Source organism: Dreissena polymorpha, chromosome 8, assembly GCF_020536995.1.
Source record: "Dreissena polymorpha isolate Duluth1 chromosome 8, UMN_Dpol_1.0, whole genome shotgun sequence".
In the NCBI taxonomy this organism is placed as follows: Eukaryota; Metazoa; Mollusca; class Bivalvia; order Myida; family Dreissenidae; genus Dreissena; species Dreissena polymorpha.
The window spans coordinates 58,311,535-58,336,085 of NC_068362.1; the positions used below are offsets into that span (position 1 = coordinate 58,311,535).

At 36.5% G+C, this 24,551-nt stretch overlaps 1 protein-coding gene across 1 annotated transcript; it reads left to right on the forward strand.

Moving 5' to 3' along the window:
• Positions 1 to 335: 335 nt before the first annotated feature.
• LOC127840557 (uncharacterized) lies at positions 336 to 18,548 on the forward strand. Its single transcript, XM_052368969.1, has 19 exons — positions 336 to 477; positions 768 to 920; positions 1,321 to 1,470; positions 2,090 to 2,309; positions 3,271 to 3,427; positions 5,609 to 5,780; positions 6,153 to 6,323; positions 7,114 to 7,311; positions 8,331 to 8,579; positions 9,000 to 9,100; positions 12,586 to 12,758; positions 13,446 to 13,557; positions 13,928 to 14,096; positions 14,759 to 14,871; positions 15,747 to 16,035; positions 16,668 to 16,829; positions 16,962 to 17,128; positions 17,747 to 17,927; positions 18,238 to 18,548. Exons 1-19 carry the CDS (start codon positions 336 to 338, stop codon positions 18,348 to 18,350), a joined length of 3,192 nt encoding a protein of 1,063 aa, XP_052224929.1. The 3' UTR covers positions 18,351 to 18,548.
• The last annotated feature ends 6,003 nt before the right edge of the window (positions 18,549 to 24,551 follow it).

Sequence of the window (24,551 nt, forward strand, 5' to 3'; positions counted from 1 at the left end):
TATTAGTGCCAGTTGTATTTGTAATCTTACACTAAATGTCAAGCAAAAATACTTTTAAGTCAGTAAATCATCATTGAATTATTTGGGAATTCATTATTTTCTTTTAGTAATCAATCTTATGTGTAATCCTAGTTATAACCGTACTGTCCAAAAAGTCTTCAATCAGGATCAGTCTTCAATCAGGATCATATTAGTCGACAAGTTTGAAGTGAGTAGAAATTTGAACGTTTGATGCAAACCAAAAATTACAAAGCTAGGTATTTTCAATACATTATGTTGTACAACGCTTTGCTGACATTTTGTTAAATTCTGATCAGCTGTCGTTTGACGAAGCCATGCTTTGGCGCTCGTTCGACCCGCCGTCACTGACAGTACTGCAGACGACAGTTCGTACCGCTGTCGACTTCCTGTTCGGGCGTCTGGAGAAACTGCACGGCCGGATATTGGTGTGCCGCGCCTTTGGATATCTTACCTTAGGTGAGGGTTGAGTCACTTGTATTTAAGTCTTGTTCTTGGTAAACTGGCCTTAATGAACTTAATTCGGCCATAACTGGATTTTGATTTAGAAGAGATCGTATACTAACAGAATAATATCGGAAAATATCTTGCCTGATTAGCCTGTGCGGACCACACTTGCTAAACTTGGACGGCACTTTTCGCATATGCATTAAGACCAGCTTTCCAAGAATGACGCTCAATTGTTTATCTACATGCTAAAGAAAGTTCTTTCTAGCAGAAATTCAGATCAACGTGGATATTTACTGCAGCAAATAACGGAATCACCGTGGCGGAGCTTGATGACGTGTTGTCCTGCGATGATGACGTATTGAATGACGTCTACACCTACTGGACGCCGCCCATGCGCAGACTGCCCCCTCTACTTCTCGTGCGCATACGGACGGACATCGACCAATATATCGGTACTGAACCACATTGTTAGTTTCTTGTTTGAATTTAATGTTTTACGAACGTTGAGCTGTTGAGAAGACAATGATGTTATATGGACTATGGCGATTTATATTGGGATTTTCAATGCATTATTAACGTCGCATATTATTAAAATTAAGATAAAGCGTTTTTCGCAACGCGGTTGAATGTCTGCCTTAAGAACTTGTGATCATAGGTTCGCTTCCACTTAATGCTTGCAGATTTGTTTTCAGCTGAGAAACACTTAGTTCAATTTCCTTTAAGTGACTTATTTATGAATTTAGCATCAGCGGGGGATGGTAAATTAGCAACATTCTGCATGTAATAAGTCAAAGCATTTAAAAAGTACATGTACTATACATACACACTGCGCGTATTTCGTTTTCACCGCAGTTGAACGCGGTATAGAAGGTGCGCGCGTGTTGAACTGGTACCACCGTCAGTTTACGGAAGCTGCGCACGAGCGCTACTGCGTTAAAGATGCGCTGAACAAGCGTCTCCATGGCAACCTAGCTGATTTCTTCGCGGGAACCTGGGCTGATGGTAGTATTGAGCATAATTATAATATGTATGGACAGTTTATTGTTATATCAGAAATATAATCACAATAACAAGTATGCAAAAATGAAAATATACGTTCATTTTTCATTCAGGCGCAATTTGCTATGGTAGTCTTTGATAATTGTTGATCCTCCAATAAAGAAGTATAATGAAGAACATTATCGTATTCATGAGTTTTAAACATTCATTATTTTCGAATTGCCGCAAGTTATTTTTAAATAGAGAATTTTAATATTGGTTTTATTAATTCACTCCCTGTAATATCGAAATTTTCACCGAAAATACATGTTACCAAATTCATGTGCTAGCTCATGAGTATCTATGTAAGTCTCGCTGTAAGAAAACCGGACTTAATGAATGTGCGTACAGTGTCGTGCAGTTTACACAGGCTAATCAGGAACGACACTTTTCGTTTTAAGGTATTTTTTTTTTGTTTTAAGGAAGTCTCTTCTTGGCGAAAATTCAGTTAAGGCGGATATTGCCGTCTCGGATTAGCCTATGCTGACTGCAGAGGCTAATCTAGAAGACTTTTAACGCACATGCATAAAGGCCAGTTTTCCGAGAACGATGCTAAAATAATCTCTAAAGTGTGTAATTCCAGGAAGAAAAAAGCCGTACACGAACGCTAAAGGGGAGGTAACAGAAGAGGACCGCTATGTGACGTCACAGCCCCTTCGCTTCGGAGAGGATGACTACAACATCCGGGCTCTCAACAATATGCCCTATCACCGCTTGCACGCGGGTCACGTTGACCTTCTCAAGAAGGAGTGTCTCGCCAACGTGCACTTCTGCGTTGCTAAGTTACACGCACTTCCTGTTGAGTAAGTTTTATGGTTAAGAAATGTCACATCGTATGTTATAATTACTCGCTTAAATTGTTACGACCGAACCCTCTATGATTTGTTTTAGTTGCCGTTTACTGTCATTGTTACCACTGTAACTATTGTATGCGGACTTAGTTACCTGATGTAATTGAAGGCTGATAAAATGACTTTTTTACCTGTTTAAATACACATTCAAGTGAGCCTGCACGATTTTGTCAAGTATTTATGAATTTATGTAAAATGTGTAAAAAACGTATTATACATATATTTCAATATAAATTAATATAATAGTTAAGAAGAACGAAAAATGCGAAATAAGCCAGATATTTAATTCTGAAATCGAAAATGTCTGTACAGTCAAATTCGCCAGTATGTTTATCATGCATGTACGATGTGAATATAAATTTAGTTTTAGTGCAGATTCGTTCATACGACACAAAGACGCAATTTTGTTTTACGGATCATTTTAATTTCCTGCAACGATATCTATTCATACGACACACGAACACTAACTCCGATCCTAATAAAAAGACGAATGCTTCGGTTATTGTAGGAAAATATGTACGAAATATATTCGTCATAATCGGCTCGGGACGCTAATTTGTCTTTGCTGCATTTTATGAAATTCGTCTTCAATGTATAACTTTTCTTGCCTATTTTGTGTTATTGTACCACATTTTTATCAATATATTACAATTTAACACATATAAAAATCGTGCAGTCTCACTTTAACTTTTGATTGTTTGAATTTCTTATATGAACATTATATAGAGCTCTTAACAAATAAGTAAGTAAACTTTGCTCGGTAACATGTTTAGCTTTTCGTTAAAGAACATCTGAAGATAGATAATAGTATATGTTTTTACTGTTAAAATAAACAAAAACACTGTCTGTTGTATTAACACTGGAACATGTCTTAAAAGTATGTAATTCACGCATTTTCTCGCGGCTCTCCCAGGGCGCTCTTAGACGACTTCACGGCGGCCAAAGCGGCGTTCCCGGGGGAACCCCTGATCAAGTGCATTCTGGAGGCGCTTCTGCTCTCCCGGAAGGGGCTGCAGACGGATCCGGTTCAGTTCGTGCCTCAGCTACTTGGGCGCCTGGAGGACAACGAGGTTTGAATAAGGACTGATATGAGCCTCGTTTTAAGAAAACTGGTCTTAATGCATGTGCGTAAAGCAGACCTGTTTACTTCTACGGATTCGCCGTAGTTACTACGAATTATTTGGCTAAACTACACACTACGGATTTGTACTGAAAAACTACGGATCCATCGATCAAAATGGTCAAATTTCAGTTTTTAATCGTACTTTCATTTTGGCGTTTGCGTAGTCTTTAAGAAACGTTAAAATTAAAGCCTCCCGGGGAACAGGTGCTGATCGAGCTTGTCGAGTCGTCACCGAACAACACCTGACTTGCGTATTGGTTCGCAAATTTAGCCGAATATATACGATTTTACGTTGCTATCCAGTGTTGCGGAGAATACCGACGATAGTCGATGTATCGGGATTGAGCACGCCTGTTTTTACACACGTACAAGATGGCGGCAAGCAGACGAGAAATTGCGATTAACGGCGAAAATAACAAATACCATTCAAATTAACAACGGATATCATATGGTCATTAGGGAATAATGTAATGCGTGTGTCAATTCACGCAAAATACTATGTTTGAGATAAAAATAAAAATAAAATATCAGAAATATGCACCGTGAATGTGCGTCACGGAAACAAGTGTTGGAAAATTGTAGTTCAGTCTACTCACAAAGTAAAAGCATTTATTATAATGAGTATCGTTCGCAAAAGGAAAGAGACAAACATGATTTGATTTATATGTTAGTGGATCTGTGCATACTCAGATTCATATGCATATTCTGCTTTATTATGCTTGTTACGCTGTACAGTTTAATGAAATAGCATTGAACTGAGGTTGTCAAGTGCAAGATATTGAAAGGTAAACAAATAAAATATTTATTTTAACTCCATTTAATACAGTATTAACACAACAAGAACACTAAAGGGTGTTAGTCAATATTTGTTTATGTTTTCCCCTATGATATTTAATTTAAAAAAATACTGAATTAAATTAATAGCTACTCTTAAAGAGCTTATGATCATATGGTGTATTTAAGAATCTAGATTATTAAGTTTAATATGCATGTGGATGGATATTAATTAAATATTGTCTTCATTGTAAGAAGACATTAAAGCAGCACTTTATAATATAAAAATGCTGTCAAACATGCACTTAAAAACAATTTTAATTCTGTTACTTCTAATCATATTTATAATGCTTAATGTTTCCCAATTTCATGGTTTATCGCGCTATTTTTGTCCAATTTCATGGTTTATCGCGCCATTTTTCTCAATCCAAATGGCAAAGGCTGTAACAAATAAAAGCAAATAAAATCACTTAACAGATATAATTATTAGCAAGTAAATTCATCTAATACTTCATGTACCGTTAAACAGACTAACTGATAACCAGTCATGGTGTTTTAATGCTCAAAATGATTGATAAGGTTAAAACTACTGACAACAGCCCAAAACTACTGAGAGAAGCCCTCCATACTACTGAGATGCAATCGGTAGGGTAAACAGGTCTGGTAAAGTGTTGTCCCAGAGAAGCCTGTGCAGTACACACATTCTAATCAGGGACGACACTTTTCGCCGAAACTTGATTTGCGTTTAGAAGAGACTTCCTTTAAACGAAAGATTCCATAAAAGCGGAAAGTTTCGTCCCTGATTAGCCTGTGCTGACACTTTACGCACATGCGTTAAGCCCAGTTTTCACAGAACAAGGCGCATATTTATAAACATACATTAAGGTAAAACAAGAATACAAAATCATTTTTCTACATCTCCGGTAGGACTTGAATAACAGATCATTGAAAAAAGGATCTGATAGTCGAATATCTTTATTACTTAAGAAACCCCTCGCATACAAGTGGAAAACTCGTATTAACCAAAAATACTCAACATATGCGGTTTGATGTTATAATACATTATATGTATACATACATTTAACAAGGAAAATCACCGAAAAAGGTTTTCTTAAAAGTTCTGTATGAATTGAGCCGCTTCATGCTGATTGGTCTTTTGCCGTATGTGTTCAGCGAAGCCCCAGACCACCTGTGCATTCGTTGAGTCGGGTGAGGAGCTACCATGTCTGCTAATGACATCACGGAATCTCGCGTGTCTTTATAGCGAACAGGGTAGCACCTGACCAGACTGTGCAATTTTCATACGACCCATATTTGCATGACGCGGCTCAGTCGATTGTTGTTTGTGTTTCAGACAACAGCCGACTTCAAGCAGCGCTTACGCAAGTTCAGCTCTCATGTGTGGTTTGAGCCCGATGTCAACATCCTAGAGCGTCCCGGGGGTCAGCTGCTTCACAGCATCCACGTGCACACGTCCGACATTGACATGATGACGATGACGTCATGTGGAACTTACGTCATCACTGGTGCATCATACGTTTTGGCGGAACTTTATAAAATAGTTGCTGCTTATTGTTTTTAAGAAAATGAATTTACGTTTTTTAGTTATTTTTTTCAACACATAAGCATTGTAAGAGTGTACATTTTGCTTCGGTTTTGAAATTTCTTTATCAACATATATACGCGTAATCGTGGCCTAATATTGTCATAGCGTTGAAACAATTATTGCACTAGAGAAGTCTGTATTTGCCGTTTAATGGTGTGCTAAAATTTGAAATAATTCACAGTCATATACAGAAACGAAACGAAAATAATTTGGTCATAACTTGTTGTAAAACAGAGAACGCTTTACAAGATCTTCACAGATCGAGAGATTGTTAACGCTTTACATTCTTTAGTCTGCCAGGGTTTGAAGGAGATCAAAATCTGGAACATAAAGGTCGACCCTCCGCGGTTGCTACGCAACGTGACGGGTAAAGGTCAGTGCCGAAAGGTGGCGTTTTGTCATGGCGACGAATGGGTCGCCATGGAAGTGGATAACGTAATCAAAGTAGAAGAACTCCAAACAGGTGAGCATTTATAATAAAACATTACACAATATTGAAATAAGTATTTTTAAATATTCATTTTTTACATTTTGTATCTATACGTGTATATTTATATTTTGCAAATATAGATATGTTTTCTTATTATAAATCACCACTTTACATATATTTTAGAAACAAAAACAACATAAAACAAGACAAGACCTCCACTTTTAAATTTTGCGTTTCAACATCCCATTGCTATTCAATAGTGTTGGTGGTTACTAATTAATTTGCTGGAAGACGTAAAGACGTAATGGTATTGCTATGCAACAGTGTCGGATGATTTTATCAACAATAATATCAATTGATAAACAAAACGTTATTTCACCACTCAAACAGTATGCATACGTAAAATGTAAAAAAAAATGCTTAAAATGTATCTACCACATTTATTCAATCTAGCAAACAATTTAACTCCTGAAACCTTATCAGCAGGAAAATTATTTTTATTATCTATTTCTTATATAGCAGGAAACCAACAGCAAACATTTAAACATTCCAAGATTAAAACTGGGATAGCCGCCTTGGGACGGTCAATGCAAGCAATGGGAGTTTTCAAGCTGCAATTACTTTTAACTATTTTAAGGTCGCAATAATGCAGTCGATATGTTGTTCTTTTGCGACCGAGATATTCCGGGTTCCTCTCTCTCCAAAGACATCAAGAACTTGTTCTTGATATGACATGGATATGATATAAATGCCAAGATTTCCGTTGTTAACTGTTGCAAATAAAGAAAGTTTAATAATCTCCATTATCGCATGCCTTTTACAGGAAAACAATGTATCGACATACCGTTTAAAGGCATTGGTGCGGCAAAAGCGTTCTGCGCTGCCGGTAAACGCAAGGATACGATCGTCACGTTATTTGGAAAACAAGTGAACATATATGACGTCACAAACGGTAGCCTGCTGCAGACTCTTACGTCATCGAGTGAAGAAGCTAAATTTGGAGCAATGAGCAACCCGTCAGGTTGGCGGCAGTATGGTCAATATATGTGAGCCGCGCTACTGAAAAACGGGGGTTAATGCATGTGCGTTATATGTCATCTTAGATTAGCTTGTGCTGTCAGCATATGATAATCAGGGCGACACTTTCCGCTTCTATGGCATTGTTTTTTTTAAAGGAAGTCTCCCCTAAACACAAATCCAGGTAAGGCGGAAATTGTTGACCATGCTTAGCACTGCGCAGGATAATCTGGAATAACACTTTTTGCACATGCATTAAACCCAGTTTTCCCAGAACAAGGCTCATATACATAACAACTGGCCTTTCACACTCGTACTAATTCTTTTTCTTGCAATTTTCTAAAGATATTCATTTAAACTTGGGTAAACACATTTACTATATAATGCATTTATTCAGAAAGTGTCCTTCCGGATAAGCCTGTGCGAGGAAATTTAATTCAATGTGCATATATACTATACTTGTGTCAATATGCTTCAAAGCACGAACATTGAAATAAAAACTTTTCATAAAAGACACACTTTGATAATGAAGTCCTTTTTCTAATACAATAATTTAAAAATAAATATTTTCTTAAAGTACGAATCTTGACAATTAAACCCTTTGTTAAAGCACGAATATTTAACATAAAATCTTTCTTAAAGTAGGAATAATGAGAACGCAACCCTTTGTTAAATTACGAATATTGAAAATGAAAACCTTTCTTAAAGAACAAACATTAAAAAGCAAAACCTTTCTTAAAGCACAAATATTACAAAAGAAAACCTTTCTTAAAGCACGAACATTAGAAGTGAAAATCTTTCTTAAAGAACACATATTGAAAATGAAAACCTTCCTTAAATAAAACCGAGCATTGAAAATGAAAATCTGTCTTAATGCATACACTTTGAAAGTGAAAACCTTTCTTTAACCACAATAATGTGAAATTGAAACCTTTCTTTAACAACGAACGTTAAACATGAAATGGTTTTGAAAGCAATAACATTAAAAATTAAAACCTTTTTAAATCTCTTTCTTCTGAAAAGGTCGAGACAGATACGTTGGTATGACAACCGACGATCAATATTTCCTGTGTGTCCTTCACCTAGATTCCATGACCTTGATGCCCGCGTGGCGAGGCTTTCAGTTCGATGGTATACGAGCGTTTATTGAATTACCAATAGGGACTTTTGACATCACCCCCGACGAAACTCAAATTGCGTACACCTCAGAGTACGGAAATCGCGAAATCGTGTTCGCAGATTTCAATGGCAACCGTCTTCGCTCTACTCAACGTATGTATATAGAGGATTTAAGGTTTTGAAGTACGAATATCGATTGATTTATAAATAACGATTTATAAGAGCAGATACTACATATGTAAAATAGTTGTTACTAAGTAGGTAAATAATATGTTCGAGCCGCCCTTTGGGAACACATGTTAAATAGATGTGCGTAAACCATCGTCCCCGATTAACCTGTGCATGCCGCACAGGCTGATCAGGGACCTCACTTTCCGCTTTTATTGTATCTTTATTATATTTTTCCATTTAAGAGAAGTCTATTCTTAGCTTAAATCCAGTGCAGACGGAAAGTGTCGTCCCTGATTATCCTATGCTGACTGCACAGGCTTATCTGGGACGACACTTAACGCACAGGCATCAAACATCGTTTTCCATTAGCGCGACTCATTTGTATAACTTCCATTCCTTTAGTGGAGCTCAACATCCTAAGTATAAACTTCACTGCCGACTGCAGATGTATCTACTATACATGCGACAGATACGTCGTCTTCGTCAACTATTCCACACTGCAGGTAATTCTTCCGTTAAAACCTGTTCGGAGTGTAGCAAAAATGATTATACACGTAAGAAGGTATCAGAAAGTAACACATTAGATGGTGTACCGAACACAATGTACGTAAATTATATCAAATCTTATTTAAACAATTAATCAATTAAAGTTAACTAACTAAATACAGTAAAAACTCTCTGAACGACCACCTCGGTATTACGACAATTTCAACGACCACCATTTTTCAGTCACGAATTTTGCCTTCAATGGTCTTTACAATCACTAATCCAAAACCAAGTCCAAAATGTTTTGCATAAACATTAAAAAATGTCAAAGCACAATGAATAATATTGACATGAAGAAGAACAAAGTCAACAGAACACACAACAAAGTATTTAGCATCAAAGTGCTAACTATAATGACAATAGTGAAAAATATTATACTATTCGTAAATGAAAAATGAGGAGGATTCATAATAGTAAAAAGCATTTAAAGAGTAAATGATTTAGTGTCTATTTTTTAATTTATCGATCGGCATTATATATAAATTTGGCAATATTATATAAGCTGATACTGCTTGTTGATTTTAGAAGCAATGCGAATTTATTTAGGGTTGGCCAGTGACAGTAATAAGGTTTAAAATATTTCATTCTGAGCCGAGTTCTCCGTACAGTGCGGATCTGTTCGTAGATTTTTTTACTCCAAGAAGTGATCTCAAAAATGTACTGTGTAATAATTCAATTCCTCTTGCTTGATGTATACCCCATATTTCAGTGCAAAAGTTTAGGACTGGGGTGAAAAGGGAGTCAAATAATTTTATTCTTTGCCGGGTTGGCAAATCAATTGTATCAAATATCTTAAATAATTTACTTAATGAAAAGGATTCGTGTTGTGCGATCAATTTTTAACAAGTTTATGCCAAGGTATTTGAACGAACTTACAGTTTCAACAAAGGTATTGTATATATATACCTCAAACGTTGTTGCCTTTCCTCTTTCAAATACCATAGCTTTTGTTTTTGAGACATTAATTTTCAGCCCCCATGCATTGCAATAATTTTCTACATCTTTTAACATATGTCTAAGTGTTTCTGGTGATTTGGCGAACAATACCATATCATCTGCATGCAGTAAAAGAAATGTCTTCAGAGTATCAATACATACAATTCCTGGGATCCGACCAACCCTCTAATCCACTATGATGACCACTTTAATCAGTACCAATCAACATAATTGCTCTGTGTACGAAGCCATTGTGAGCCATTTTTGCCATCGACTACGAGATGTTAGACTGACCTTCGGCCCTTGTTATTCTTTTCCTTGAATGATAATTAGCAAATATTATCGAGTCTTTCATGGGTAAATTGGTGGTATACACTTTAAAGATTATAGACGGCGAATTCTTTAACAGTTAGGATAAAAGAGTAAGATGGTTTTGTTCTTGAAAGATGTAAAAACCGACCTGTATTCCATATCAATATTCAAAATGGATAAGCAAAAACGGAAAGAGTTGTGTTAAAAAGAAAATATTAATTTTATCAACGCGAGTAATGGAAAATCTCGACGGCAGTTGGCCGATTAATTATGCATTGGAAAGACGCAGGTGTGATAATATTAAACTTTTCCGTCCTTCCATAAAGTTATTTGCTCGGCGCTGTTCTGTCATTTGATAGTTGGACATTTATCAAACCACGTTCAACCATATTTGCGGGTTATGATCTGTGTGACGTGTTCAACATGGTCGAAACAGGGTTGTTTTTTAAAGCCCTTCCAGAAAAATCTCTCCATCAAAGATGAAGATTGTTAAGGTGGAAAGCGTAGTTAAGAGATACTGACAGTGGCTCTATGTTGTAACGCTGTTGGTAAATGTAAAAGGCTAGTAGATGTACAACCGACGTTTTGTCTTCTGTGTGGTATCTCCTCGTACTACAACTGTAACGATTACATAGTCCTCATGGCCTTGGTGGACGCCGACTACAAAATGTATTTGGGTTGAAATATGCAGCAATTCTTTTCGTGTTCAGCATTTGGTTCTCATTGAGCCAAGATGACCTCCTTTTCTCGGAAAGGACGAGGGACGTCTTATTTTTTCTTTAGGCGTCAGTTTCTGTGGGTGGTGCTTATGCTTGTTGATCTACTTGTAAATGTAATGGCAATCTTGATCTGAGCCTCCCTCAAGCTTGTTTCTTTTTTGTTGATGCTGTTCTTCGTCGGTAGCGGATGCTGCTCGTGACGATCTTTTGGGAAATGAAAGGCCCACTTTGACAATACGCTTCAATTAAATACGGTTGTCCCCGGACCCTTTACGACTGTCCCCGGAACCCACTCGACAGCTACACGGACCATCCCGGTTGGCCTCCCGGAGCGCCAAGGACATTCCCGGACGTCACAGGACCCGCACTGATCGAAACGGTGTTACACAGCGGCTACACCGTTCACATGCCGGATCATACCAGATATGAACCGTGTTGATCAGGCAGTTGTATGGGACTGGGGCTTAAGTGCGTGTCTGTGATTGATGCTGTTCAATTAGTTCAGTCGTCAGCTAATGACATCAACAAAGAAACTGTCTCTGGTTGTTTCGGTGACGACAATGACAAATTTCCCTCTCTCTGAGCTATCTCCTACAACACACACACATATATATATATATATATATATATATATATATATATATATATATATATATATATATATATATATATATATATATATATATCAGAATTGAGGGACATGTTACGGATAGTCCAGACAAATCTTAAAATTGATGATGTCATGTCTGCAGAAGAGTTTGAAGACATTTACAGCAACATCCCTGTTCATTCTGACCTAAGTGACAATTGGGAAAAAGAACTTACTGACACTGTTCTGAAGCCTGTGACTCAAACCCAGATAGATCTAGAACAGCACTGAAAATACATTCTCCATCAAGACGCTCTTCATTTGTGATCCCAGATAAGACTCTTCTGTTTTAACAAGGATATGGAATCTTAATCATTTAACCGCTGCAGATTACAAGAAAGCATTGAAAACTGGTGGTTAAAGTAAAAAGCTCTGCTAAGCAAACAACAATGAACTGTTTCTTAAAGTAAAGAGTAAAGAATGGTATCATGATGAAAATTGTGTTTCACTTCTTGTTTGAAGAGCTTGAAATACTATCTTTGTACAGTGTATTGATTGATTGCAAAAAGTTTAAAGTTCATTGAATATTTACCGGTTGTATTATGCTTCCATCAACAGTAACGAAATTCAGCAGTAAAATCACCTCGCTATTAAGACAAATTTTCAAAAGTCCCACAGGTGGTTTTAATAGCGAGGTTTCACTGTACTAGAATAAATACATACATACATACATACATACATAATACATAAAACATGATTTTTTGGTTAAGAACACAAACGTAATGCATTCAACAACTTATAATTCGACCTGAACTCCATGTTTCATCGATAAAGATCCCGTGATGTTGCATATTTTTACGTCATCGTGCGCCGCTCTTCGCTATAGGAGGAAGATCGTCTTGAACACAAACATGAAGTGCTTGGCGCGCGCACCGTTGACAGTGTAACGGTGGTAACGATTGCAAAAGACAACAACCTCAGGGTGTGGGATCGATCCCGGAACAAAAAGAGAACCACGCATAAGCAGACCAGGACACTGGACCCTATAGATGACCTCGGGTAACTAGCGATTTATTCACAAATATGTAAGCCTCGCTCTGGGAAAACGGGGTTTTCTGCACGTGCATGTACAGCAAGTTTCGTCGGAGCTAAGATTGTGTGGTCATCACAGGCTAATGGGGGACAGCACTTTCCGCCTAAACTAGATTTTTGTGGAAAAAAATATACTAGTTAAAGTGTCGTCCCTGATTAGACTGTGAAGACTGCACAGGCTAATCCAGTACGACACTTGACGCACTTGTATAAAGTCCCGTTTTCTCAGAGTGAGACCGATAAAAAATTACATTTTTGACTTGTTTTTAGGTCTGCCAGGATTCAGCCGTGTTTCGTTACCGGTTTCGTTTCGATTTCTACGTCATTAATGTTATTTTATTGAGTTCATGTTGTCATTTTTAGCGAATGTGTTGCGTCCTCTTGATTCACGATCGAAATAAAGTATACAATGTATCTGGTTCATATTTATTTTCATGAAATGTTTCAAGGAAATATACATTTTCATTAAATGCATGTACAATAATATAAGTTGAATATTACACATAGTGTTCAATAGAACAGCAAACGTAATTTGGTGCGCTAAGATGAGAAAACATAATAATGGCCTCGCTATCAAGTGAAAATACATCGCAATATCATTGAGAAAACATACAACTATTCACTGATTAGCCTCAATACACTCTGTCTGCACAGGAAGTGTATTCCGCTTGGCCACCAGGAGGCGCTTTTCGTGACGGATGGGTGTTCGCGTTTCGTCGGCTTGTATGATGTCGGCAGACTTGAGTACCGCGCCGTCAGAGAACTAGTAAGATATCATGTTTTTTTATATATATATTTACGCTAATTTGTATTCCTTTAATTAGCTTTATTGAATTTAGACAACACATACTAATGACGTAATTCATGAATAAAATATTTATTTTCAAATAAATAGCAAATTACTTATTTAGTTTCTTTTATGACATTATTCTTTCTGCAATTAACACGTACGTTTTGTGCAATATCTTCCATCTCCCTCACCCGCCCTCCCCCCCCCCCCCCCCCCCCCCCGAAAGTTATTCGATACGTAAGATAAGTAGAATGATGATTATTTTGATTAATTACGAAACAGTCCAATTAAAATTTAAAAAATAGCAAAATATTGTATGTCAAATTTCAAACTTTATCACCAACAGGAAGTAGTTGGCAATGCAGACGTATCATTTTTCAAAGCAGACAACAGATCAGTGGTCATGTTCCTTAACCGGAAGGTGTACTTGTTCGACCTTGAAAAGATGGACGTCTGCATCGTGTTTCCGGGTGTTGTCTCGAAACAGAGTGTTTGCATCGTGACCAAAAGGAAGCGTACGTACAACTGAATGAACTATTGTCTACATTTTGCAATCGAGCTTCGCTATGGAAAAAACGGGAATTAATGCATGTGCGTAAAGCGTCGTCCCAATTTAGCATGTGTAGTTCGCACTGGCTTATCAGGGACAACACTTACCGCCTAAATTTGATTTTCGCTACGACGAGACTTTCTTTAATGGAAAAATATCATAAAAGCGGAAAGTGCCGTCCGCGATTTGCCTGTGTTTACTCTACCGGCTAATATTGGACGCCACTTGACACACATTCACACAAGTTCCGTTTTCCCAGCGCGAGGCTCAACACATATTGAAGAGGAGATGCCAATGTTTAGAAATTTTCGACCGTCGCCATGTCATTTTTTGCCATGCGGGGATACCTTACTTGTTACAAAGTATAGATATCAGACTGCCTATATGAATTTATATAGGTTCAATCAGTGTTCCGAAACTGGGACCAATACTACTCTCGACTGCGCGAACAGTAATATCGCCCCTTGACGTTGGTAGAGAACCGTGTTATAAATAATAAAATATTTCGGTCAAAGTATTCTGAAACTATTCAGCATTGCTAAGAAATCAAATTGATTATTCACATGCTTTGAAGATTTTGCCAACAGTTTACTGCACTTTATCTCTGACATCATTCTTCCATTGTAGAACTCCTCGTGACGTCACGTGGTGGCAAGAACGTGAAACTGTACAACGTCACAAACGGCTGCGTTGACGCCATAATAAAGACTGGACACGCGAAGAATATCAACAAAGTTGTGGTCAGTTTTATACCTTTCTAAACATTATGCAAAAGACCGTCTGTTCAAGTGTAAAAGAAAGTAAAACACATCTTAAAACTTTATTGCATTGTGTATATAAATTTATTGACGAAAATGTACATTCTCGTGTGATTTCCGCCTGCTTTGTTCATATGTGTCGCGTTCTGAAAAAAAATGGACTTAATGCATGTGCGTAAAGTGTCATCCCGGATTAGCCTGTGCAGTCCGCACAGGCTCATCAGGGACGACACGTTCCGCCTAAACTGGATTTTATGTAAGGAGGGACTTCCTTGAAACTAAAATATACCATAACAACGGAAAGTGTCGTCCCTGATTAGCCTATGCGGACTGCACAGGCTAATCTGGGACGACACTTTACGCACATGCATTATGTCCAGTTTTCTCAGAACACGACCCATATATATTTTGCACTTCTCCCCATACCTTTCATTCAAGTTGGTCAGTTGTCAGTTCTGACATAAGTATGTGCATTCAGTAATGGGAAAACAGCTGGCCCAGATAAAGATTGTGTATGTTAACTGGACGCCATAATATGACTTATAAGTCGGAAACGGCGAAAAATGCAAATAAACGAACGAACAAAGATAATTGAAAATATGTCTTTGATTCCGACGATGGAAGGTAACTCAAAGAGCCTCGCTCTGTGGAAACAGGTTTAATGCATGTGCGTGAAGTGTCGTCCCAGATTAGCCTTTGCATTCAGGCACTTACCGCTTAAACTGGAATTTTGCTTAGAAGAGACTTCCTTTAGACTTCCTTCCCTATTTGCTGTGCGGACTGCACAGGCTAATCTGGGACGACACATGCATTAAACCCCGTTTTCCGAGAGCGTGGCTCAAATCGATGTTTTACAGGTAAACGAGCCGGGAACGCTCGCCGCAGTGAGTGTGGGCGAGCGACACATAGTGTTGATGGACCTTGTTACCCACTCTCTCATGTATGAGATATCAAACCGTACGTACATGGGAGACGCCAGAATCTTAACCTATCAGAATAAACTGACATTTAAATTCGCTTATTCCACCTACATGTTGTTTACCCGAGACAGCGCGCGCTTTTTCTACAACACATGCACATGCTTGGATTCCGTGGATGAGCGCACAGACGATGTAGATCATCTCATCTGCTGGGACTTAGAACAAAGTAGGCTGTTTGTTTTTTTAACGACTAGCTTCCAATCTTTTTCTTACATTATTATACCAATCAAACGACAATTAGTATACGATTTTTATCATTGACTACTGAGATGTACACCCAGAATTGGTCATATCGATACTGCTGGGAAGACATCGATCTTTGGTGGTCAATTTAGAGGCATCAATCTATTACTATATTGAAACATCATTACCTGTGTATTTAAATTATAATAAACAAAGACTCGCTATCCACCAACATTATTTATCTCGTTCGATAAAAAATGGTTTAAATCAACAATTCACGTCATATCTTTTATATTTAGAATGACCTTAGAACACTTACAAATGCCGAAATCGAAGTTTGTTCTTTATTCTTTTTTTCATATAAGTATAAGGTCCTTATCTAATGAGACGCGTCCTGTCAATGCATGTGCGTTAAGTGTCGTTCCAAATTAGCCTGTGCAGTCCGCAAAGGCTGATCAGTGACGACACTTTCCGTCTAAACTGGATTTTTTGTGTTTAGTTGAGACTTCATTTAAACAAAAAATTCTATAAAAGCGGCAAGTGTCGTTGCAGATTAGCCTGTGCGAAATGTGCCCGGTTTTCCAACATCGAGGCTGTTATGACTGTATGTTGCAGAGAAAGAAATTTTTGAGCTGTGTGACAGAGAGACAGAGGCAGAGTACGAGAAAGTTAAAAATAACAAAAGTACGTGCATGAGAGATGTTTATCGTCTTGATGATGACCGCATTATGACCACGTGCCTCGACAATGTCGTCCGAGTGTATGACGTCAAAACAGGTTCGTACAGGAAAGACGACAGTATATATATCAATATCGTTAACTGTATGGGATAATACTCAATCGATAAAATAAAAAAGTGTGTGTATCCCAACAATTCAAATAATTTGCAATATCCATCAATACAACCAGGCAAGTTACTCCATCGACTGACGGGCCACAAGACGAATGTGGAGGTAGAGCTGAGTGACGTTACGGCGTACTTCCTGACGTATGGTAGGCTCCAGGAGGAGAACTGCATTTTCATGTGGGATAAAGCCACGTGCTCGAGGGTCGCCACCTTCACGCTGGATGAGACGGTGAGAGCGCTGCCACGTGCGGGTCACGTGCATGACAGCAGCTATGGTTAATTTATGACAAAGCTTTCCCTCCAGAACGCCAACAGAAGCGATCCTCTTAATGGGTTGAAGTCATATGCAGCCAGCATAATTCCAGATCAGCACGTACTATCACGCAGTCTGGTCATGAGCTACCAAATTCGCAGATAATACTACGAAACATATCGTAAATTTATAGTGGACACTGTAGCTCCTGACCAGACTGCGTGATTGAGCATAAGTGTTTTTTCCATAGAAACCGGGATACTCATGGGGGCAACACATGGTTGCAAATAAAATAATTCCAAGTTATTATTGTAACACCGTACCTTGTACATGGCGTCTTAAAGCAAATCGCTTGAGCGCAACCGGTGTATTGATCCAACTCGTGTTTCTTCGTCCGTGCGTCGGTCGATCTATTTGTCCGTGAATCACCATAAAGTTGCCAATGTAAACATTAACTAGTGGTCGAATGTCCATTTACATTTTGATCATAATTCATCATGACTTGATAATGAGCAGCACAATTCTGCTACCCAAGCTTTCCTGTCAAAGGTAAATGTCACAGGACTTTTGTCCTCATATTTGTATTATATTTAGGTCCACACCCTCCACTGGAGCGATGATGGAACGTTTTTCTACACGACCAGAAATGTCGTTTTGGAAAAACATAACTATGTACACAAATTTCCTGACGTCATCACGTGGACTATTCACCATGGACACAAACCCACATCGAGGCCTGAGGCTAAACGCTGTCCTCCGTTATATTCAACCGAAGGTAACCGGCATTTAATTACTATTTTTCTGCTGACCTTGTTCTTTAAAAAATTAAAAAATACGCAACACAAAAACAACAACAACAACAAATACAACAACATCAACAGCAGGAGCTGTTGCTGCTGCTTATGATAATAATGATAATGGTAATAATGATAATAATAATAATGTTAATAATAATAATAATAATAATAATAATAATAATAATAATAATAATAATAATAATACGACTACTACTATAACTTGTGTGAGCGGTCGTATACGTAGTAATACAGGTGAACATACACATTTTAAACACACATGTTTGTTAGCCATCCTGTCCCCTCTGACTATCAACGCTCCTAACAAAGTCGAGAAGGGCTACCAACCGGAAGTGGGAGATCCCGACACGGACGATGAAGACTTTGACGATTATTTCGGGTGAGGTGGATGGCGAGGACAAGTGACGTCACAGACGTAATGACGTAGGCGAAGGCGAGGCGAGGAGACGCGATAGACACCATAACATAGAAGAAAATCTGTTGAAGTTATAATCAGTACGAGTAATCTCTAAAACAATCTGCGTTGAAATGTATTCTTTGATTTCGTAATAACTTTGTTACTAAACCATGACGTGAACAACCTTATCAATAATTATTTAACATATAACCATACGATATATTTAAGCTGGCCCTCATTGATTTTTCCCAGTATTCGACATTTTAAAGCGACGAAAAACGGATATAAGATGATGATTTGTTCAGTCAAAGCGATAAACAGCGACATATCGCAAACCTCCCACTGTGGTGATGGTACTGTAGACCAGTGAAGCTCTTGCATAGTGAACGTAATAGTTTCCACTTGATCTCTTTTTAAAGTCTTTATTTTTTTCATAAAATGAGTGTCCCTCTTTTTAACTAAATTAATTGAAGTCTAAAATATATTATTATACATTAATTTTATTGAAATTATAGAGTTGTTTTTATGTGATAGCAGTACAAATAATACAATAAACCATTGGCATTCTCACATCATTATTCGTACGTGGGAACAGTGGTCTAGTGGTATAATGGTTGTCTAGGAATCGGACGGTCCTTGGTTCGAATCAGCGCAGGCTATTGTCTGAGCAAAAATTAAACCATGCGCTTGTACCTCTTCACACAGAAAAATAAATGGGTACACTGTACCTGTCAATGAGGTCGCCGTGGCGTAGTGGATATGGTGTCCGCCTAGCGTTCACGGGTTCGATCCCCACTGTGAGAGCGTTCTTTAGATCTCCCGCATAGACACCAAGGAAACGGACTCGAGCGCGTTTCATATAAGCCTTAGGCTTGTTACGCAATCGAGCTAAAATAAATAGGTTTAAAAAAACAAAAAAAAAAACCCACAACAACATGGGTATCTGTCAGGGAATATGCAAAGTGCCGTGGATGCATTCTGCGCCCAGTGTAAACGGACGACTTATATCCCAGTGATCAGATGTGTTTTATATCCCAGTGATCAGATGTGTTTTATATCCCAGTGATCAGATGTGTTTTATATCCCAGTGATCAGATGTGTTAATGTAAAATTCGCTTAAGATTACAAAGTCATCAATAACAAAGTATAAACATGACCTTTGACCTTTAACTTTTACACGTATTCAAAGGGTATTCATATGTTGAAGTTGGTGTCGATGGAGACTATACATACTTATTTTACCCACAAAGTCGTTCATGTAATAAGTCCATATACAAATTACGAAATACTGTTAAGGCCATCGTGGTTACACATTAAAATCCAGAGGGCGACAATGCGATAGTGCGATAGTACGATGGCGACAATGCGATAGTACGATGTTGACAATGCGATAGTTCGATGGCGACAATGCAATAGTACGATGGCGACAATGCGATAGTACGATGGCGACAATGCGATAGTATTATAATATATATATATATATATATATTATAATAGGTTTGAATGAATATGGGTCTTGTGCCATATAAAGTCACGCAAGGTTTCTCGGTCTCATTAGCGGAAAGGGAAGCTACAGACCAGACTGCGCTATTTTCGCATGACGATGCATATTGATTAAAGCAAAGACCTATCAATATATATAGTTTCTTGCTGCAGACGAATAACATTCCAACAAATTTAGTCCACATGTAACCAATTCTAACTGTCTAATTACACCATGTATACAAGTTTGTAATCATTATTAGTCTAGGAGTAGAATTTGTGCCTGTAACATAATAAAATTGCCTCAAAATTAGCCTTTCCTTATAGCAACATGACAATGCAACAAATTAAGTCCAAAATTGACCCCAAATCTACTCATAAATACCAAAGTTACAGAAAGTGTCTTACATGAAGGGATATTTAAGTGTGTACTAAATATAGTGCTATGAGTTCATTCTAGCCTTGTAGAAACATGAAAATGAAACAAAATACAATCTAAAACTTACCGGTATATACTCAAGTGTGTGCTAAATATAGTGCTATGTGTTTAGTCTACCACTGTAGCAATATGAAAGTGAAACAAAATAAGTCCAAAATTAGCCCAATCTATCTACAAATGGCAAAGTTAAAGAAAAAGGCGTCCAAACTATTTTTCAAGTCTTCCCTTCTCAATATGTCAATGTCCGAAACATTTAAGTATATGGCTTACAAGGAGAGATATTCAAGTGTGTACTAAATATAGTGCTATGAGTTTAGTCTACCACTGTAGCAATATGAAAATAAAACAAATTCAGTCAAAAATAACCAAATCTATCCAGAATTGGCAAAGTTATAGAAAAAGGTGGCCAAGCTTTTTTTTAGTCTTCTCTTCTTAATTTGCCAATGTCCGAAACATTTAAGTATTTGTCTTACAAGGAGAGATATTCAAGTGTGTACTAAATATAGTGCTATGTGTTTATTCTACCACTGTAGCAATATGAATATGAAACAAAAAAGTCCAAAATAAACCAAATCTATCCACAAATAGCAAAGTTATAGGAAAAGGAAAACTATGAGTTTAGTCTACCACTGTAGCAATATGAAAATGAAACAGAATAAGTCCAAAATAAACCAAATCTATCCACAAATAGCAAAATTATAGAAAAAGGTGTCAACGCTATTTTTAAAGTTTTCCCTTCTCAATGTGTCAATGTCCGAAACATTTAAGTATTTGTCTTACAAGGAGAGATATTCAAGCGTGTACTAAATATAGTGATATGAGTTTTGTTACCACTGTAGCAATATGAACATGAAACAGAATAAGTCCAAAATAAACCAAATCTATCCACAAATAGCAAAATTATAGAAAAAGGTGTCAACGCTATTTTTAAAGTTTTCCCTTCTCAATGTGTCAATGTCCGAAACATTTAAGTATTTGTCTTACAAGGAGAGATATTCAAGTGTGTACTAAATATAGTGCTATGTGTTTATTCTACCACTGTAGCAATATGAATATGAAACAAAAAAGTCCAAAATAAACCAAATCTATCCACAAATAGCAAAGTTATAGGAAAAGGAAAACTATGAGTTTAGTCTACCACTGTAGCAATATGAAAATGAAACAAAATAAGTCCACAATTAATCAAATCTATCCACAAATGGCAAAGTTATGGAAAAGGGAGTCCAAGCTTTTTTAAAGTCTTTTCTTCTCAATGTGTCAATGTCCAAAACATTTAAGTATGTGTCTTACAAGAAGAGATATTCAAGCGTGTACTAAATATAGTGATATGAGTTTGGTCTACCACTGTAGCAATATGAAAATGAAACAAAATCAGTCCAAAATTAACCAAATATATCCACAAATAGCAAATTTATAGAAAAAGGCGGCAAATCTATTTTTGAAGTATCCGAATGCAAATCTGCAACCACAAAAAACTTTCAGAACACTTAAATTTGAAGTATATGTTTAACAACATAAAATAAATCATTTCTTAATGTTAATCTATGATTGAAATTACTGGCTGTATTACAAAAATAACCGAATATTGCAATTTGTTTAATTTTTATTTACACTCAACAGATGTGTACTGTGTGTTTTTTCTAATATAAAATGCTCTTTAACAACAACATAATATAAATTAATTACAAATTTATTTTTTATGGCGAAGTTAAATAAATACAAGACATTCTATAATTTTCAGTTGTTTTAAGCTTACTTCGTACATGATTATGGACACTAGTCGAAAGAAGTTGATTTGCGAAACCTTCCCCCACCCTCTAGGCTCTAATTTGTATTTCAATATAGAGATATAAAAACCAAATTATCTGCACAGTTACATCGTAATTGCATAAATTATTGACGTTTCCACTTATTGATACAATAATGCGAAGGGTGGTTAATTGATATTCGATCAAACTAACCTTAAAGTCAATAAAGACAGGTGTGAAAACGATAACGATGATGGCAATTGTTTTACAAGACTCAGCTTCAAAATGGCGTCTGCTCGATTAATATCACGTGATATTGATCTTGTTTCTGCGGCTTGAATTCCCGATACTTTCTATTGGTCCGAATGGATGTTTCCAATTTTTGTATATTGATAGGTCTTTGATTAAAGCAAGCAAGCATTGTTACAACCCGTTTTGCAATAAACCCGTTTTGCAATAAAATTATTGCAAAACGGGTTGGAGTGTCTTATTGCAATATTTTTTTTTTAAACAACCCGTTTTGCAATAAACCCGTTTTGCAATAAAATTATTGCAAAACGGGTTGGAGTGTTTTATTGCATTTTTTTTAACAACCCGTTTTGCAATAAACCCGTTTTGCAATAAAATCACCACACATTTATTTGCAATAATTTCATTGCAAAACGGGTTGGAGTGTCTTATTGCAATGAGAATTTTGTATAACAACCCGTTTTGCAATAAACCCGTTTTGCAATAAAATCATCACTCTTGTATTTATTCAAATGGATTGGAATAGTTAAAAGTGATGTTCAAATTTTGTATTTAAATAATATTGTTTTAAAATAGACAAAACTGTGAGTTAAAACTTAAAATTAAAAAGCATGGAAGGTGGTGAATTTCGAGATTTAATACGATAAAACAAAACAGAATGTGTGTCGAAACGTGTTGAAGTGTCTTCATGCAACGTCAGTTGTGAGTTACAAACCGTTTCGCAATACAATCATCACATATATACTATTTGTTTCAAATTGATTTGAAACGGCATAAAGGAAGTTTAAAATGTCGCCTGCAAGGTAAATATGATACAACTAAACTGAATGTATATATGAAGTGATTTTCACCAATTGGGAAATTAAGTGAAAACAACCCAGAAGTGCAATAACTTTATTGAAAAACGGGTTGGAGTGTTTTATTGCAATTTGTAATTTGTATAACAACCTGTTTAGCAATTAACCCGTTTTTCAAAAATTTTATTGCAAAACGGGTTGGAGCGTCTTATTGCAATTTGAAATTTTTATAACAACCCATTTTGCAATAATAACATGACACATGCATTAACTAATTCAAATGGAATGGAGATTAAAAAGGAAATTTAAAATATCGTATTGAAATAATATTATTTCCAAATATAGACAAAACTGTTAGTTTCCACTAAAAAGTAAAAAGCATTGAAGGCGATGCATTTCGAGATTTAATGCGATAAAACAATACAAAATGTATATAGAAAGTGTTTCAACCTATTTAGTACTGAAGTGAAGATAACGCCGAAATGCAATAATTTACTGAAAAAACGTGTTGAAGTGTCTTCATGCAATGTGAGTTGTGTGTAACAAACCGTTTCGCAATAAAATCATCACATATATACTATTTTTTTCAAATTTCTTTGAAACGGAATAAAGTAAGTTTAAAATGTCGCCTGCAAGGTAAATATGATAAAACTAGGCTGAATGTATATATTTATGAAGTGATTTTCACCAATTGGGGAATTAAATTAAGACAACCCAGAAGTGCAATAATTTTATTGCAAAACGGGTTGGAGTGTTTTATTGCAATTTGTAATTTGTATAACAGCCCGTTTTGCAATAAACCCGTTTTGCAATAATTTTATTGCAAATCGGGTTGGAGCGTCTTATTGCAATTTGAATTTTTTATAACAACCCGTTTTGCAATAAACCCGTTTTGCAATAATACAATGACACGTGTATTAATTAATTCAAATTGATTGTAAACATTAAAAAGGATATTTAAAATATCGTTTTTTTTTTTATTTCCAAATATGGACAAAACTGTTAGTTTCCACTAAAAAGTAAAAAGCATTGAAGGCGATGCATTTCGAGATTTAATGCGATAAAACAATACAAAATGAATATAGAAAGTGTTTCAACCTATTTAGTACTGAAGTGAAGATAACGCCGAAATGCAATAATTTACTGAAAAAACGTGTTGAAGTGTCTTCATGCAATGTGAGTTGTGTGTAACAAACCGTTTCGCAATAAAATCATTACATATATACTATTTTTTTCAAATTTCTTTGAAACGGCATACAGTAAGTTTAAAATGTCGCCTTCAAGGTAAATATGATAAAACTAGAGTGAATGTATATATTTATGAAGTGATTTTCACCAATTGGGGAATTAAATGAAGACAATCCAGAAGTGCAATAATTTTATTGCAAAACGGGTTGGAGTGTTTTATTGCAATTTGTAATTTGTATAACAACCCGTTTTGCAATAAACCCGCTTTGCAATAATTTTATTGC

What these genes read in the sequence shown, in the direction of transcription:
- LOC127840557 (XM_052368969.1), top strand. Translation starts at nt 336, where the DNA reads ATGCTTTGGCGCTCGTTCGACCCGCCGTCACTGACAGTACTGCAGACG. An exon ending in TTACACGCACTTCCTGTTGA is followed by an intron (nt 2,310 to 3,270) that starts GTAAGTTTTATG and finishes CGGCTCTCCCAG; the next exon opens with GGCGCTCTTAGACGACTTCA. An exon ending in CCTTCACGCTGGATGAGACG is followed by an intron (nt 17,129 to 17,746) that starts GTGAGAGCGCTG and finishes TATTATATTTAG; the next exon opens with GTCCACACCCTCCACTGGAG.